General features: G+C 41.1%; 2 protein-coding genes across 7 annotated transcripts; one reads left to right on the forward strand and one right to left on the reverse strand.

The window, feature by feature from the left end:
• The first annotated feature begins 598 nt into the window (after nucleotides 1–598).
• Nucleotides 599–6,323, forward strand: LOC124410845 (dual specificity protein phosphatase CDC14C-like). Of its 6 annotated transcripts, XR_006929627.1 has the most exons (10): nucleotides 599–682; nucleotides 975–1,037; nucleotides 1,106–1,371; nucleotides 1,465–1,765; nucleotides 1,840–2,209; nucleotides 2,282–2,626; nucleotides 2,687–2,812; nucleotides 2,976–3,311; nucleotides 3,795–3,964; nucleotides 4,895–6,323. XR_006929627.1 is itself a non-coding variant. In XM_046889522.1 (9 exons), exons 2-9 carry the CDS (start codon nucleotides 989–991, stop codon nucleotides 4,923–4,925), a joined length of 1,824 nt encoding a protein of 607 aa, XP_046745478.1. In that variant the 5' UTR covers nucleotides 599–682; nucleotides 975–988; the 3' UTR covers nucleotides 4,926–6,323. The 6 variants fall into 6 exon arrangements, 5 of the variants coding, with proteins under 5 accessions (XP_046745478.1, XP_046745477.1, XP_046745474.1 ...); XM_046889522.1 differs by lacking the exon at nucleotides 3,795–3,964; XM_046889521.1 differs by lacking the exon at nucleotides 4,895–6,323 and having other exon boundaries at nucleotides 3,735–4,835.
• A 171-nt stretch (nucleotides 6,324–6,494) lies between these two features.
• Nucleotides 6,495–8,843, reverse strand: LOC124410849 (protein-serine O-palmitoleoyltransferase porcupine). The gene is made up of 7 exons (XM_046889528.1): nucleotides 8,699–8,843; nucleotides 8,111–8,389; nucleotides 7,845–8,037; nucleotides 7,533–7,746; nucleotides 7,345–7,451; nucleotides 7,059–7,261; nucleotides 6,495–6,976 (listed from the first exon to the last, which is right to left on the reverse strand). Exons 2-7 carry the CDS (start codon nucleotides 8,376–8,378, stop codon nucleotides 6,534–6,536), a joined length of 1,428 nt encoding a protein of 475 aa, XP_046745484.1. The 5' UTR covers nucleotides 8,379–8,389; nucleotides 8,699–8,843; the 3' UTR covers nucleotides 6,495–6,533.
• Between the last annotated feature and the right edge of the window lie 8,441 nt (nucleotides 8,844–17,284).

Genomic DNA, 17,284 nt, shown 5'->3' on the forward strand with positions numbered 1-17,284 from the left:
TATACGTGCATGTAACGTGCAAGCCATATATACACATCCGTGTCAGAAGTAGTACAAAGAGCAAATTTATGAAGGAAGCAAATGATAGAAAAAAAGGTAGCGACATGCATGCACATTAAAAGTGAACTCATAACGAGAACTAAGACCACACTAATTGTAAAGCGAACTACGCCTAGACCACGTCTACAACGCTCTTAGGGAGTTAAGAGTTCTGTAACGAACGATCGAGTTCTGTCTGAAACAAGTATCAGAGACATGATCTCTACCTATAGATATTTAGGGCTACTCTGTCTCTCTCACGCTGCACTTGATTGGCTAGGAGGAAACATATCGGCCAATCAAGAATAGAGGATACACTTGTTAGTTTTGACTGGAGATACCAGAGTATAGGGGTATACGCCAGAGGTTATGTAACACATAACCCATGCATACATACACACACACACACACACACACGCTCTGGGTGCAAAGGCTGCAAAGCACTCTGCCTGCTTCGGGAACCAGTCTCGCCCTGGCGGTTACCGTCGTAACCACAAGCTTCTCCCGCCCACACCACTCGACTCCGCTGCCTTCCTACTCTACATTCCCTTCTCTCTCTCTCTTTCAGTTTCTCCTTCTTTCTCTCTTATCCTGTCACTGCGGTGTTTATATTTACACTCGCGGTCGGCGATTAGTAAACTAAGTGAGTGAAAATCAATGATTAAAAATTAGAGCCACTAACGGAGGCGTTTGTTTCGACACGCAAATCTTCCGCGATAAATTCGAATTCACGTACGACACCCGTGACAATCGTCATTGGCGTGGGTAACGGAATCCAGCTTACCTCCAGTTTCTGCCCACAACCTCGACTTTTCAGAAATGAATTCCACTTTATAATTACTTCTCATCCTAATACCAATTATATGTATATGGGGATAGGAGTATCGAGTTATATTTCATTCCCCCACACCTAACTTAAAGTTTCTTCGTTGCAGGTTGACAGCAAAAAATGGAGGATTCCAATGAGGTGCTAGTCTGTGCAGCAGAGTTCTTGAAGGGTATCTCGAATTCCTTAACACCAATTCTCTTCTCCCCCTTTTACAGGCTAAAGAGATCCGTGTTGCAGATCGGTTATACTTTGTTACGCTGAGGACAACGGTGAAACCTCGAAGCACCTCTAACACCCACTACTTCAGTATCGATGACGAACTCATCTACGAGAACTTCTACGCTGACTTTGGACCCTTGAATCTTGCAATGCTTCATCGTTATTGTCAGAAAGTGAACAAGAAACTGAAGGCGATCACTCTAAGCAAGAAGAAAATTGTCCACTACACTGTGATGGACCCTCAGAAGCGAGTAAACGCTGCATTTCTTATCGCTAGCTATGTGGTCAGTTACCTTATATTCTAGCCGACGAGGTATTTTGCTCATTCCTACTAATTTGAAATAACTTTTTACGATACGTGTATTGCCATTCTCCAGATAATATATTGGAAACGTACCGCTGAAGAAGCCTATGACATTTTGATAGCCAGCCCGACGAGTCCGCCATTCATAATGTTTCGAGATGCCTCTCTGGGTCCACCTTGCTACCAGATATCGTTGAAAGAATGCCTCCGTGCCATCCACAAGTGCTACTCTTTGGGATTTTTCAATTTTCGTGATTTTCACCGGGAGGAGTACGAGTACTTTGAACGCGTAGAAAACGGTGACATGAATTGGATAGTTCCAGGAAAGTTTATCGCGTTTTGCGGACCCCATGCTAAAACGAAAATTGAAAACGGTTAGTTTTCACTCGTAACCTTGAGCTTCCCTACATCCCAAATGGAAAATTAACTAATTCTGCGTCTGCTACAGGGTATCCCCTACATGCTCCGGAATCTTACTTTGCATACTTTCGTCGTAACAACGTTTCGACGATCGTTCGGCTCAATAAGAAAATTTACGAAGCCTCTAGATTTGTCGAAGCTGGATTCGACCACAAGGAGCTGTTCTTCATAGATGGTTCGACGCCCACTAATTCTATAATGCAACAGTTTCTGAAAATAGCTGAAACTGCACCTGGTGCTGTCGCGGTACACTGCAAGGCTGGTCTTGGTAGAACAGGATCCCTTATCGGCTGCTATATCATGAAACATTACCATCTTACAGCTCGGGAAACCATTGCATGGATCAGAATATGTAGACCTGGTTCAGTGATCGGCCACCAGCAACACTGGCTCGAGGAGTGAGTTCCTCCTGATATATTTTATATTTTCAGGAGAACCTGTAATTCAAGACAAATATTTTAATACTCTAGAAAAGAAGCCTACCTTCATTCCTTACTGAAGGTACCGCTGCATCCTGAGAACGGAAATCCGGTACATCAGTTTGGGATATATTCAGTGGCTGGAAGACCCGGTGGATTGTCCTTATCTGGCCTGCGAAATTCGCGTTTAGTTCAAGACAATGTCTCAGGCATCATGCACCGAGTCGACGGTATAAAACTTGACGATCCTGGGCCGCTTCCAGGCATCGTTGTACCAAAAATCTCAGTTTTGACTCAAGGCGACAAGTTGAATCAGATAAAAGCATCACGACGCAGCATCATACCTTCTTGTCAATCGTCTCTGGGCGGTATATCGAGCCCCTCGACTGTTGCACAGTAAGTACCATTTTGCCAAAGATCGCTACTTACAACTCACACGGTTATCCTCCCTATTAGTCCTTACCTGGGACCTTTGCTTCAAACAAGGAGTCAGAAGGGAACCGCCGGCTTGGTTAGTAACAAGGACAAAGAAGTACCCAAGCGGCTCCTCGGCCGTGCGACTACCACAACGATTGTAAAGAGGTTCGTATTTCAAAGATACCTTTTTTTATAACTTCTCTGGTAACAAGGTGGTCCTTCCTATGGCACTTGAATCTTTGTGGGAATTTACTATGCAGGACGTTTAGGATGCTAAATAGAGATTTATATTAGAAAGACGATTTTTCATCTTCTTGGGTTATTGTAGAAATAGTTGGCTGGTCACTAACAACTGCGAATCAAGTGTACGCCGTATCAATTCAAAAGCAACGACACAGATTCGTAGTATGAACAACAATCGAAATCACATCAACAACAACAACAACAGCAACAATGTCAACAACGACGTGGATTCAACGAGTCCAGTAACTTCCAGTTCTGTATCAAAGCCAGTTACAAGGTCCAGTGTCAGGGCTTCGTGTGTTACCGAAGCTCGCGCTGCTGTTGCAACTACAAACCGCGGGGCTCTGCAGCCCCAACAACCGGGCATGAATATGATTCTGCGATCAGCGGATCGTGTCACACGATATCATTCTCTGAGACAGTAAGTGCGACGCTTTAACGTCCAGACATATTTGTCCTTCCTGTTCGTTTCTTTGCACATTCGATTATTATTTCTACCAAATGTTGTTTGTCATACTGCAGATGATGATAGCTTTGCCAGGGACATCGATTTTGTTGTTTTATTAGTTATCTTGACTTTTTTTTAACCATTAACGCTTTAGCTTCTGTGCTGCAAAGAACACAAGTATGTCCAACTAACAGTGTTAGAGACGTAGTCGTAACATGACTCGATTGCCCTTCATATGATTCAATTAACACCTCTGCACATTCACCATTTGGTAACATTTCACCTACCGGCAACATTACCGTTGATGTCTAAAAAAAAAACTAAAACACCATAAATCGCTCACTGTCATGTCCGGTGGCTAACAGACAAATTCCCGTTTCTTTCTGTGTCTTACAGCGCGCGCACAACAAAAAGTTACAAAACAGCATTTGTCAGATGACTAACCGATATTCTCAGAGATGTCAGAGACGATAGGGCGGACATCCATATATCTCGCCAACGTAGGAGATCTCGCCGCCTAAATCCCATCGTCCAGTGAGATAAGTATCACCACGTCGACAATGTAACCGAGGTTCAAGCATCAAACGAAGAACACAGATCTCATCGTGCTGAGGTTCCGATGTCCCGTGCGTATGGTGTAGTAACCAACGATTCACGACCATCATGCTCTTATCACGACCGGTTTGCCCCCCCCCCCCCCCCCCCCACAACTGGATCTCGCGGTTTGGTCATGGTTTTCATCCTTGTGACTAATCTCTTATCTGTAATTTTATCTCCTAGCTTCTCATTTTTATTACGTATAACAATTTTAATCCGCTTCAGTCAGCTAATTGTTACAATCTCTTCACGCGAATGACACGCGAACACTAGATTGAGCCTACCATCCATTAGTATGTGTAGTATATTAAATGACAAAACACGGCATTTTGTCACATCATGAATATTGTTTTGGAGCTGGCCATTCGCAATTAAGGTAGAGGCAAACTTACAGTGAATAATACAAGACTCGGTGAATTGGTCTGCTTCGGAGATAGTCCTACATACATATATGTATACAATGTACGTATGTAAGGTGATTTTTCAAACATGGTTTCGCAGGCGGGGATGTTTCTTAGAAAACTGCACATCCAAGATGTGAAGCTTATTACTCCGACTTGCGATACCATTCTTAAACCCAAGAATAGTCGTAATTAAACATAGATTACTGACGGCAATCTATATTCAATTTACTAACAATTTTACACAAGAATGAGAACAACAATTATTCACTGCTCGCTTACTTATAGTTATATTCACACTGTCCGTACATTTCGATGACCCGTGCTGTAATAAATTTGATTGTTAATTATTATTGAAATACTGAGCTATTATATTATATTATATTATATTATATTATATTATATTATATTAGAGTCGCGGTCATTGTACGAATGTACTGAGAATCATATTAACCGTTTTAAAATAGATTTAATAAGAGTTGAAACAATTGAGAGCTCTATGACAGGCGTTGGCCCGTCTTTTATCATAGCTGAGTACAAGAAACTTCATCATCCTAGTGCCAACAAGGAGAGGGAGGAAGAAAGATAGATAAGTAGATACATATAGAGGGTGGAAAGTGCTAACTTTACGGTGAAACGAAATTATTCTACAAATGTACGAGCTCAGAGTCACGACGCAGGCTACGAGTGTACGAACAACTGAAAATATAAGTTGACTGACATATTCGTCTTTGAAAATGGCTAGGTATTTTATATATACTTACAAGGAACCAACCAATAGTTTTATCCTTGATGTAACATTGAAAAAATCCTTCTGTAGAGAATTGTACAATTGATATCATAATTACAGTTAAACAAATTAATAGTAGGTTTGATACATCAACACTTGCTGAACGCAGTAAAGTTTATCGATTTTATAGTAACACAAAGACTTATTTTACTAATGTAGGTTTACTCTTTTATTTTATTTTATTTTTTTCACCCTCTAATTATGTGTAACATTTTCAAGAATTTTGTCAATGATTTTTAAATTAATTATAAACTGGAAACTTACTTCTTTGCTCGACATACTACGATCTTTTTTCTGGTGAGATGCAAATGTTAAATCAGTCGTACTATCATTTCATCCTGAACTACTTATTGACGACTTTCACCAATCACAGTGCACTGACCTTGTTTCAAATTATTCTCTGTTCCAATTTGAATCGCATGTATTTTCCTATTGTGGAAGATGACCGAAATATAACTAAGGTAGTTTTAAAGTGAGTGGACCCCAAGTGCAACACTGAATCAGAATAGGTATGTTCTGCAACAGTGTCATTGCATCATAGTCAGCATGAAGTTAATACTCTAGGAAACATGAAGGATTCAAATTCATAAATTTCATCGATCCCAATAGTTTCATCATGAGAAACTGATCGATTTAAAAAATAATCAATTCCCAGTAGTTTTTTTTTTCAAACTACTGTTCCATTTTACCCTAGTAGCGACATTTTCATTTCACGTCGTACTACTTCTTATATATAAGTACAAAGCACCCAAATGTATTGGACCTCGAAATTTAGTTAACGCTAAACATTTACCTGCTGTATTATTATTCATAACAATCGGAAAGTGTGTTTTTTTTATCAATTAGGGATCACATTGTAGTGAATTCTTTGTAGAGATCCGTCATTTTAGTTCTGCAAGGTATAATTGAAAAAATACGTCACATGAAATGGGATGACATAAGTATAGTTCATTTTTTATTTTATTGTAAAAGCGTAAAAATTTATTTACGAATATAAAATACAAACTGTCAGATAGAGTATGGCTATTTTAGAAAATATAAAATCCAAGGTCGGTGGCATCTTCACAATTACTTGATCAATGTTGTGTTGTTCGCGCAGCTGCAATATTTACAGCTACAGCGTTAACTTATGAGTAACGATAAGATATTTGTAATTACAAATATGAATAAATCATCGCAATGATTATTTTTCTGAAATTAAGGAATTTAAAAACCGTATTTACTCCCTGATACATTGGATCTTTGCTTTGTAATAACAGGTTGTAAGTGCTTGAAATGGTAAGTACGTATGGACACACACACATAGTGCTAACAATGGCAAAAACGTTACATTCAGCAACCTTGAAGGGATAAGTTGTTCCCGCTCTCTCGAAAGTTGATGCACAAATAAAATAGAGGTATCATTCATTATTTAATCATAAAATAGGCGAAATATGTGGCAAGTACGACCCAGTGGCTAGCAAAGCTGAGACTGGACCACTTCTCCATTGCATGCGAGTAACTATATCCCGTCTCTTGTTGTTCAGATGTATCGAACATCAGTCCCAAGTAAGCCAGATGGAACATGGCCAATGCAGAGAATAAAATATTTATCACCAAAACCCACCAACAGTTGGCTGTGGTTCGTTTGTGTATACATTTGTGGCCGCTGCAACGTCTAGCGGCAATGCAAGCATCGAAAGTACGAGCAAGTTCCTGCCTTAACTGGTATTCGACATATGTGTAGAACCCAAGGCTTAGAAGGACGGCGGCTAGCTGGAAGTTGAAACCATGGAGAAGAGAACTGACTGCGTAGGTGAGGAAGACTGCTCCGAACTGACCAAAATGTTCACGGCTGTGTCGAAATACATCTAAATCATGAATGATATGCAAATTAATTATCTGCTCTGGCGATCGAAAGTGTTGACGAAAACTGATTTCATCGTCGCTCACATGTTTTCAGCCAATTATGCATGGGGATATTCCAATGAACAACGACTTGGACAAGAGAGTGCGGTAGCTCGACTGATCTGGGTTTTGTTACAGTAGCTGTGGTCGAGGAGAATCCTCCTAGCAAAGCCAAGCCCCCGGATGTATAGGATATGAAGTAGTGCGAAGATCGGAAGCACAATGCCTCTCTGTATGCCACAATCCATCTAAAACACATTTCTTTCAATGAGCATTGGTATCAAACAAAGGGGAAGAAGTTGTTTCATCTGAGTTGTGACTCAGCGCTGACCTCCATACGGAATCCGGAAAAATCCATTCAGCCCAGCAATTCGATATGCTTAGAAATGCAAATGCGAGCGTCAAATATCCAAGAGCTATGAGAATCCTTCGTAAACTCTGCAACAAATGCATAAGCATTGACATACCGATATGCACCTTCAAAACTAGTACATAAGTAAAACAGATAATGTACCTTACCCACTGGTTAACACGATACAGGGTGGCATAATCTTTGTAGGAAACCCAGGGCCCGAAAAGGCAGGTGGGTGGGCACAGCATATATCCTGTGTATTCCAGGAGACTAGGTGATGGAGAAATGTCAGATTCCATTGCGACGCTCACCGCCTTCATAGAAGCAATCATGGTAACGCCACGTATTTTGTGCCAGAATGCTGGTTTCATCCATCTTTCGCTGCGTCAAATGGTTAAAAAGCATGTCAAACCCCTCCTACAATCACATGTGTCCAACTTGAATGATTCCAGTTAACATGTTCTATCCATTTCACCTACCCGTACAATATTACACCAAAGCATAGCAAACTGATAGTTAGCCTTCTCTCATACCGACCAGGCAAACAAAAAACCAGGTACGATAAGGTAATCAGGGTAATCAACAAGTACAAACATTCAGCGGCATACAGTTGTACAACGTAGAATCCAATGACTGCAGAAATTAGATGAAAGCCTCGTTGCGGTGTGTAGCCTATAATAATAAACCAAAATTGGACTATCAATACGATTTTCATTCGAGTTGTATAACAATATTTGATACTTACTAGATTGGGTTATACTCTTGAATATGATGGAAGCTATCACCAGTGGAATTAAGTAATTGCAAGCATCAAATACTGTAGGGTATACACAGCGGTTGTAAATATTTCTCAGGCTCTGGTCGTCGTTTACTTGATGGTCGTATTCATCTTCATACTCGTAGTCCGCATTTTCGTAAGAAACGAATAAATCTTGTTCTTGATTGCGTGACTGATATTCGTAGTCCAGGTTATCGTCATAATGCAATAATCCCAAGTCTTGGTAATCGCCCATACCTCTTTATCCTAAAAGAAACTTGTTGAATAGTAGCAAGTGGTGCGCATGGATGGAGTAAGTAGGAAATTCAATATGCTCGTACGATTCTATACCTCGGTTTGTATGCACTTCAGATTCAGTTCGTAATGCAGCATTGATAAGATATATTATATTTGAATATAGAATGCATATTTTAGAGAATTTTTGTCAACGTAATATATAAGCTCGTGTGAACGTGAACAGTGTTATTTCAGGTTTCGTATAATAATTGAAATTTGCTGCGCATAGATTGTAATATCGTTTTCATCGTTTTGAAAAGTTATTTAAGAAAATGGTACCTTTGTATGTTCACTGCACACGCTCTTTTTAATCTTGATTAATCACCAACCCGACATGAGCATAGAATCAACTTAGATAGAGGTAATCTGATCTCACTTCGAAATATTGATCAGGATCCATTATTCTTTGCATGGTAGAAGGAACGACATGTATTACCTCCTATGTTCACCATGCATTCGTTGTGTGCACCCCGAGGAACAGCTATGAACCTAAAACTTTTTCCCGCCAAAGTCAACTGAATGGCGGCGACGAGTCTCTACAGGTTCAGTACTACAGGCCTGATTGATGTGTTCATGGCACTTCCACGATCTACACCTGAAACATAAACATGAGATGTTGCCAAGAGAGGGCCGTCCGGTAGAGTTCAATATTTCTCTCATACACCTAGATGAAAAAATATTGTATTGCGTGTATACCTCCCGAAGTAGATTCTGACCAAGGCCACCGGTTTCGTCAGCCACCATTTATTCAACCTGCGTAGCAGACGCCATCGGTGGCCTTGAACGATCAGAATCCACCTCGAGGGGTGTACGGTAATGATCATCAATGGCTTAACTTTTCGGCTAACTTGTTTGCGGTCCGAAACTAAATGCTAACTCGATTCTATAGGAACTATGTGAAAATGACTGGCAATGAAGCCGACGTAGGCATGTGTAAGGAAACAAGGTCTGATATCGCGCATCCACTGCCGCTTCGGCTATTAAGAATGTGCCTGCACGTGAAAGACATTTATATTCAACTATAGTTGTGTGACGTCAGGTGCGAGCATCACTTGACTTTGCTACTGCGCATCTCCATTTAGAACACACCTTGTTTCCTTACACACTGATCTGTGTATAGGTATAGAGATCAGTGTCTTACACCATGGATGCAAGGGAATGGGAGTCATTTTCACATATTATAGTTCATATGAAATCGAACTGACATTTTGTTTTGGACTGAAAACAAGTTAGCCGGGAAGGAAAGGCATGATTGAATATCACGCAAAAGTGTTCACATCAAAATTAATTCATAGGACCCTTTTTCACTATGTGGAATCTGGGGTATTTGAAAACGGCATTTGGAGTATCGTATGAGGATACCAACCACAAAAGTACGACAAATCCTTTTTGTCAGTGGGCTGCAATTTTTTAGGATGAAATCGCAGTGACTTTGAACTGAGTCTGATCGCTTTCCCCTACAAAATACGCCGACAATTCTTTGGGGCACTATTCCGACGTAATTTTGCGAGAGGAATCGATTAAGCGCAGTCCCAATACGCTGCGATTGATAGCTGAAAAGTTACGGCCGGTAAACTGAAAATTTTCATCGTCATTTCTCTGCCGCTGGTCCTACGCTGTTTTTGATGTGTTTTCTGAGTTCCTGGGGGTCGAATTAATCTAGAAATGGTCATACAAATCGATTCCGAGACGAGAAATTTTCGGCTCCGAGAATGAAGAAAAAAGTAAGGCTTACCCCTTTGGATTTTTGGCGAAAATTTCGACGACTTCGAAAAATGCTGCAATTAATTCTTTGAGGCACTATTCCGACGTAATTTTGCGAGAGAAATCGATTAAGCGAAGTCCCAATACGCTGCGATTGATAGCTGAAAAGTTACAGCCGAAAAACTGCGAATTTTCATCGTCATTTCTCTGCTGCTGGTCCTACGCTGTTTTTGATGTGTTTTCTGAGTTCCTGGGGGTCGAATTACTCTAGAAATGGTCATACAAATCGATTCCAAAACGAGAAATTTTCGGCTGCGAAAATGACCAAAAAAGTAAGGCATACCCCTTTGGATTTTTGACGAAAATTTCGACGACTTTGAAAAGTGCTGCAATTAATTCTTTGAGGCACTATCCCAACGTAATTTTGCGAGAGGAATCGATTGAGCGCAGTCCCGATACGCTGCGATTGATAGCTGAAAAGTTACGGCCGAAAAACTGGAAATTTTCATCGTCATTTCTCTGCTGCTGGTTCTACGCTATTTTTGATGTGTTTCCTGAGTTCCTGTGGGTCGAATTACTCTAGAAATGGTCATACAAATCGATTCCGCGACGAGAAATTTTCGGCTGCGAAAATGACCTAAAAAGTAAGGCATACCCCTTTGGATTTGTGACGAAAATTTCGACGACTTTGAAAAGTGCTGCAATAAATTCTTTGAGGCACTATTCCGACGTAATTTTGCGAGAGGAATCGATTAAGCGCAGTCCCAATACGCTGCGATTGATAGCTGAAAAGTTACGGCCGAAAAACTGCAAATTTCCATCGTCATTTCTCTGCTGCTGGTCCTACGCTGTTTTTGATGTGTTTTCTGAGTTCCTGGGGGTCGAATTACTCTAGAAATGGTCATACAAATCGATTCCGAGACGCGAAATTTTCGGCTCCGAAAATGACCAAAAAAGTAAGGCTTACCCCTTTGGATTTTTGGCGAAAATTTCGACGACTTTGGAAAGTGCTGCAATAAATTCTTTGAGGCACTATTCCGACGTAATTTTGCGAGAGGAATCGATTAAGCGCAGTCCCAATACGCTGCGATTGATAGCTGAAAAGTTACGGCCGAAAAACTGCAAATTTCCATCGTCATTTCTCTGCTGCTGGTCCGACGCTGTTTTTGATGTGTTTTCTGAGTTCCTGGGGGTCGAATTACTCTAGAAATGGTCATACAAATCGATTCCGAGACGCGAAATTTTCGGCTCCGAAAATGACCAAAAAAGTAAGGCTTACCCGTTTGGATTTTTGGCGAAAATTTCGACGACTTCGAAAAATGCTGCAATTATTTCTTTGAGGCACTATTCCGACGTAATTTTGCGAGAGAAATCGATTAAGCGAAGTCCCAATACGCTGCGATTGATAGCTGAAAAGTTACAGCCGAAAAACTGCGAATTTTCATCGTCATTTCTCTGCTGCTGGTCCTACGCTGTTTTTGATGTGTTTTCTGAGTTCCTGGGGGTCGAATTACTCTAGAAATGGTCATACAAATCGATTCCAAAACGAGAAATTTTCGGCTGCGAAAATGACCAGAAAAGTAAGGCATACCCCTTTGGATTTTTGACGAAAATTTCGACGACTTTGAAAAGTGCTGCAATTAATTCTTTGAGGCACTATCCCAACGTAATTTTGCGAGAGGAATCGATTGAGCGCAGTCCCGATACGCTGCGATTGATAGCTGAAAAGTTACGGCCGAAAAACTGGAAATTTTCATCGTCATTTCTCTGCTGCTGGTTCTACGCTATTTTTGATGTGTTTCCTGAGTTCCTGTGGGTCGAATTACTCTAGAAATGGTCATACAAATCGATTCCGCGACGAGAAATTTTCGGCTGCGAAAATGACCTAAAAAGTAAGGCATACCCCTTTGGATTTGTGACGAAAATTTCGACGACTTTGAAAAGTGCTGCAATAAATTCTTTGAGGCACTATTCCGACGTAATTTTGCGAGAGGAATCGATTAAGCGCAGTCCCAATACGCTGCGATTGATAGCTGAAAAGTTACGGCCGAAAAACTGCAAATTTCCATCGTCATTTCTCTGCTGCTGGTCCTACGCTGTTTTTGATGTGTTTTCTGAGTTCCTGGGGGTCGAATTACTCTAGAAATGGTCATACAAATCGATTCCGAGACGCGAAATTTTCGGCTCCGAAAATGACCAAAAAAGTAAGGCTTACCCCTTTGGATTTTTGGCGAAAATTTCGACGACTTTGGAAAGTGCTGCAATAAATTCTTTGAGGCACTATTCCGACGTAATTTTGCGAGAGGAATCGATTAAGCGCAGTCCCAATACGCTGCGATTGATAGCTGAAAAGTTACGGCCGAAAAACTGCAAATTTCCATCGTCATTTCTCTGCTGCTGGTCCGACGCTGTTTTTGATGTGTTTTCTGAGTTCCTGGGGGTCGAATTACTCTAGAAATGGTCATACAAATCGATTCCGAGACGCGAAATTTTCGGCTCCGAAAATGACCAAAAAAGTAAGGCTTACCCGTTTGGATTTTTGGCGAAAATTTCGACGACTTCGAAAAATGCTGCAATTATTTCTTTGAGGCACTATTCCGACGTAATTTTGCGAGAGAAATCGATTAAGCGAAGTCCCAATACGCTGCGATTGATAGCTGAAAAGTTACAGCCGAAAAACTGCGAATTTTCATCGTCATTTCTCTGCTGCTGGTCCTACGCTGTTTTTGATGTGTTTTCTGAGTTCCTGGGGGTCGAATTACTCTAGAAATGGTCATACAAATCGATTCCAAAACGAGAAATTTTCGGCTGCGAAAATGACCAGAAAAGTAAGGCATACCCCTTTGGATTTTTGACGAAAATTTCGACGACTTTGAAAAGTGCTGCAATTAATTCTTTGAGGCACTATCCCAACGTAATTTTGCGAGAGGAATCGATTGAGCGCAGTCCCGATACGCTGCGATTGATAGCTGAAAAGTTACGGCCGAAAAACTGGAAATTTTCATCGTCATTTCTCTGCTGCTGGTTCTACGCTATTTTTGATGTGTTTCCTGAGTTCCTGTGGGTCGAATTACTCTAGAAATGGTCATACAAATCGATTCCGCGACGAGAAATTTTCGGCTGCGAAAATGACCTAAAAAGTAAGGCATACCCCTTTGGATTTGTGACGAAAATTTCGACGACTTTGAAAAGTGCTGCAATAAATTCTTTGAGGCACTATTCCGACGTAATTTTGCGAGAGGAATCGATTAAGCGCAGTCCCAATACGCTGCGATTGATAGCTGAAAAGTTACGGCCGAAAAACTGCAAATTTCCATCGTCATTTCTCTGCTGCTGGTCCTACGCTGTTTTTGATGTGTTTTCTGAGTTCCTGGGGGTCGAATTACTCTAGAAATGGTCATACAAATCGATTCCGAGACGCGAAATTTTCGGCTCCGAAAATGACCAAAAAAGTAAGGCTTACCCCTTTGGATTTTTGGCGAAAATTTCGACGACTTTGGAAAGTGCTGCAATAAATTCTTTGAGGCACTATTCCGACGTAATTTTGCGAGAGGAATCGATTAAGCGCAGTCCCAATACGCTGCGATTGATAGCTGAAAAGTTACGGCCGAAAAACTGCAAATTTCCATCGTCATTTCTCTGCTGCTGGTCCGACGCTGTTTTTGATGTGTTTTCTGAGTTCCTGGGGGTCGAATTACTCTAGAAATGGTCATACAAATCGATTCCGAGACGCGAAATTTTCGGCTCCGAAAATGACCAAAAAAGTAAGGCTTACCCCTTTGGATTTTTGGCAAAAATTTCGACGACTTTGGAAAGTGCTGCAATAAATTCTTTGAGGCACTATTCCGACGTAATTTTGCGAGAGGAATCGATTAAGCGCAGTCCCAATACGCTGCGATTGATAGCTGAAAAGTTACGGCCGAAAAACTGCAAATTTTCATCGTCATTTCTCTGCTGCTGGTCCTACGCTGTTTTTGATGTGTTTTCTGACTTCCTAGGGGTCGAATTACTCTAAAAATGGTCATACAAATCGATTCCGAGACGAGAAATTTTCGGCTGCGAAAATGACCAAAAAAGTAAGGCATACCCCTTTGGATTTTTGACGAAAATTTCGACGACTTTGAAAAGTGCTGCAATTAATTCTTAGAGGCACTATTCCAACGTAATTTTGCGAGAGGAATCGATTAAGCGCAGTCTCAATACGCTGCGATTGATTGCTGAAAAGTTACGGCCGAAAAACTGGAAATTTTCATCGTCATTTCTCTGCTGCTGGTCCTACGCTATTTTTGATGTGTTTTCTGAGTTCCTGGGGTTCGAATTACTCTAGAAATGGTCATACAAATCGATTCCGGGACGAGAAATTTTCGACTCCGAAAATGACGAAAAAAGTAAGGCTTACCCCTTTGGATTTTTGGCGAAAATTTCGACGACTTTGGAAAGTGCTGCAATAAATTCTTTGAGGCACTATTCCGACGTAATTTTGCGAGAGGAATCAATTAAGCGCAGTCCCAATACGCTGCGATTAATAGCTGAAAAGTTACGGCCGAAAAACTGCAAATTTCCATCGTCATTTCTCTGCTGCTGGTCCTACGCTGTTTTTGATGTGTTTTCTGAGTTCCTGTGGGTCGAATTACTCTAGAAATGGTCATACAAATCGATTCCGAGACGCGAAATTTTCGGCTCCGAAAATGACCAAAAAAGTAAGGCTTACCCCTTTGGATTTTTGGCGAAAATTTCGACGACTTTGGAAAGTGCTGCAATACATTCTTTGAGGCACTATTCCGACGTAATTTTGCGAGAGGAATCGATTAAGCGCAGTCCCAATACGCTGCGATTGATAGCTGAAAAGTTACGGCCGAAAAACTGCAAATTTCCATCGTCATTTCTCTGCTGCTGGTCCTACGCTGTTTTTGATGTGTTCTCTGAGTTCCTGGGGGTCGAATTACTCTAGAAATGGTCACACAAATCGATTCCGAGACGCGAAATTTTCGGCTCCGAAAATGACCAAAAAAGTAAGGCTTACCCCTTTGGATTTTTGGCGAAAATTTCGACGACTTTGGGAAGTGCTGCAATAAATTCTTTGAGGCACTATTCCGACGTAATTTTGCGAGAGGAATCGATTAAGCGCAGTCCCAATACGCTGCGATTGATAGCTGAAAAGTTACGGCCGAAAAACTGCAAATTTCCATCGTCATTTCTCTGCTGCTGGTCCGACGCTGTTTTTGATGTGTTTTCTGAGTTCCTGGGGGTCGAATTACTCTAGAAATGGTCATACAAATCGATTCCGAGACGCGAAATTTTCGGCTCCGAAAATGACCAAAAAAGTAAGGCTTACCCCTTTGGATTTTTGGCAAAAATTTCGACGACTTTGGAAAGTGCTGCAATAAATTCTTTGAGGCACTATTCCGACGTAATTTTGCGAGAGGAATCGATTAAGCGCAGTCCCAATACGCTGCGATTGATAGCTGAAAAGTTACGGCCGAAAAACTGCAAATTTTCATCGTCATTTCTCTGCTGCTGGTCCTACGCTGTTTTTGATGTGTTTTCTGACTTCCTAGGGGTCGAATTACTCTAGAAATGGTCATACAAATCGATTCCGAGACGAGAAATTTTCGGCTGCGAAAATGACCAAAAAAGTAAGGCATACCCCTTTGGATTTTTGACGAAAATTTCGACGACTTTGAAAAGTGCTGCAATTAATTCTTAGAGGCACTATTCCAACGTAATTTTGCGAGAGGAATCGATTAGGCGCAGTCTCAATACGCTGCGATTGATTGCTGAAAAGTTACGGCCGAAAAACTGGAAATTTTCATCGTCATTTCTCTGCTGCTGGTCCTACGCTATTTTTGATGTGTTTTCTGAGTTCCTGGGGTTCGAATTACTCTAGAAATGGTCATACAAATCGATTCCGGGACGAGAAATTTTCGACTCCGAAAATGACGAAAAAAGTAAGGCTTACCCCTTTGGATTTTTGGCGAAAATTTCGACGACTTTGAAAAGTGCTGCAATAAATTCTTTGAGGCACTATTCCGACGTAATTTTGCGAGAGGAATCGATTAAGCGCAGTCCCAATACGCTGCGATTGATAGCTGAAAAGTTACGGCCGAAAAACTGCAAATTTCCATCGTCATTTCTCTGCTGCTGGTCCTACGCTGTTTTTGATGTGTTTTCTGAGTTCCTGGGGGTCGAATTACTCTGGAAATGGTCATACGAATCGATTCCGAGACGAGAAATTTTCGGCTGCGAAAATGACCAAAAAAGTAAGGCATACCCCTTTGGATTTTTGACGAAAATTTCGACGACTTTAAAAAGTGCAGCAATTAATTCTTTGAGGCACTATTCCGACGTAATTTTGCGAGAGGAATCGATTAAGCGCAGTCCCAATACGCTGCGATTGATAGCTGAAAAGTTACGGCCGAAAAACTGCAAATTTTCATCGTCATTTCTCTGCTGCTGGTCCTACGCTGTTTTTGATGTGTTTTCTGACTTCCTAGGGGTCGAATTACTCTAGAAATGGTCATACAAATCGATTCCGAGACGAGAAATTTTCGGCTGCGAAAATGACCAAAAAAGTAAGGCATACCCCTTTGGATTTTTGACGAAAATTTCGACGACTTTGAAAAGTGCTGCAATTAATTCTTAGAGGCACTATTCCAACGTAATTTTGCGAGAGGAATCGATTAAGCGCAGTCTCAATACGCTGCGATTGATTGCTGAAAAGTTACGGCCGAAAAACTGGAAATTTTCATCGTCATTTCTCTGCTGCTGGTCCTACGCTATTTTTGATGTGTTTTCTGAGTTCCTGGGGTTCGAATTACTCTAGAAATGGTCATACAAATCGATTCCGGGACGAGAAATTTTCGACTCCGAAAATGACGAAAAAAGTAAGGCTTACCCCTTTGGATTTTTGGCGAAAATTTCGACGACTTTGAAAAGTGCTGCAATAAATTCTTTGAGGCACTATTCCGACGTAATTTTGCGAGAGGAATCGATTAAGCGCAGTCCCAATACGCTGCGATTGATAGCTGAAAAGTTACGGCCGAAAAACTGCAAATTTCCATCGTCATTTCTCTGCTGCTGGTCCTACGCTGTTTTTGATGTGTTCTCTGAGTTCCTGGGGGTCGAATTACTCTAGAAATGGTCACACAAATCGATTCCGAG

Source organism: Diprion similis, chromosome 10 (assembly GCF_021155765.1).
Source record: "Diprion similis isolate iyDipSimi1 chromosome 10, iyDipSimi1.1, whole genome shotgun sequence".
Lineage (NCBI taxonomy): Eukaryota > Metazoa > Arthropoda > Insecta > Hymenoptera > Diprionidae > Diprion > Diprion similis.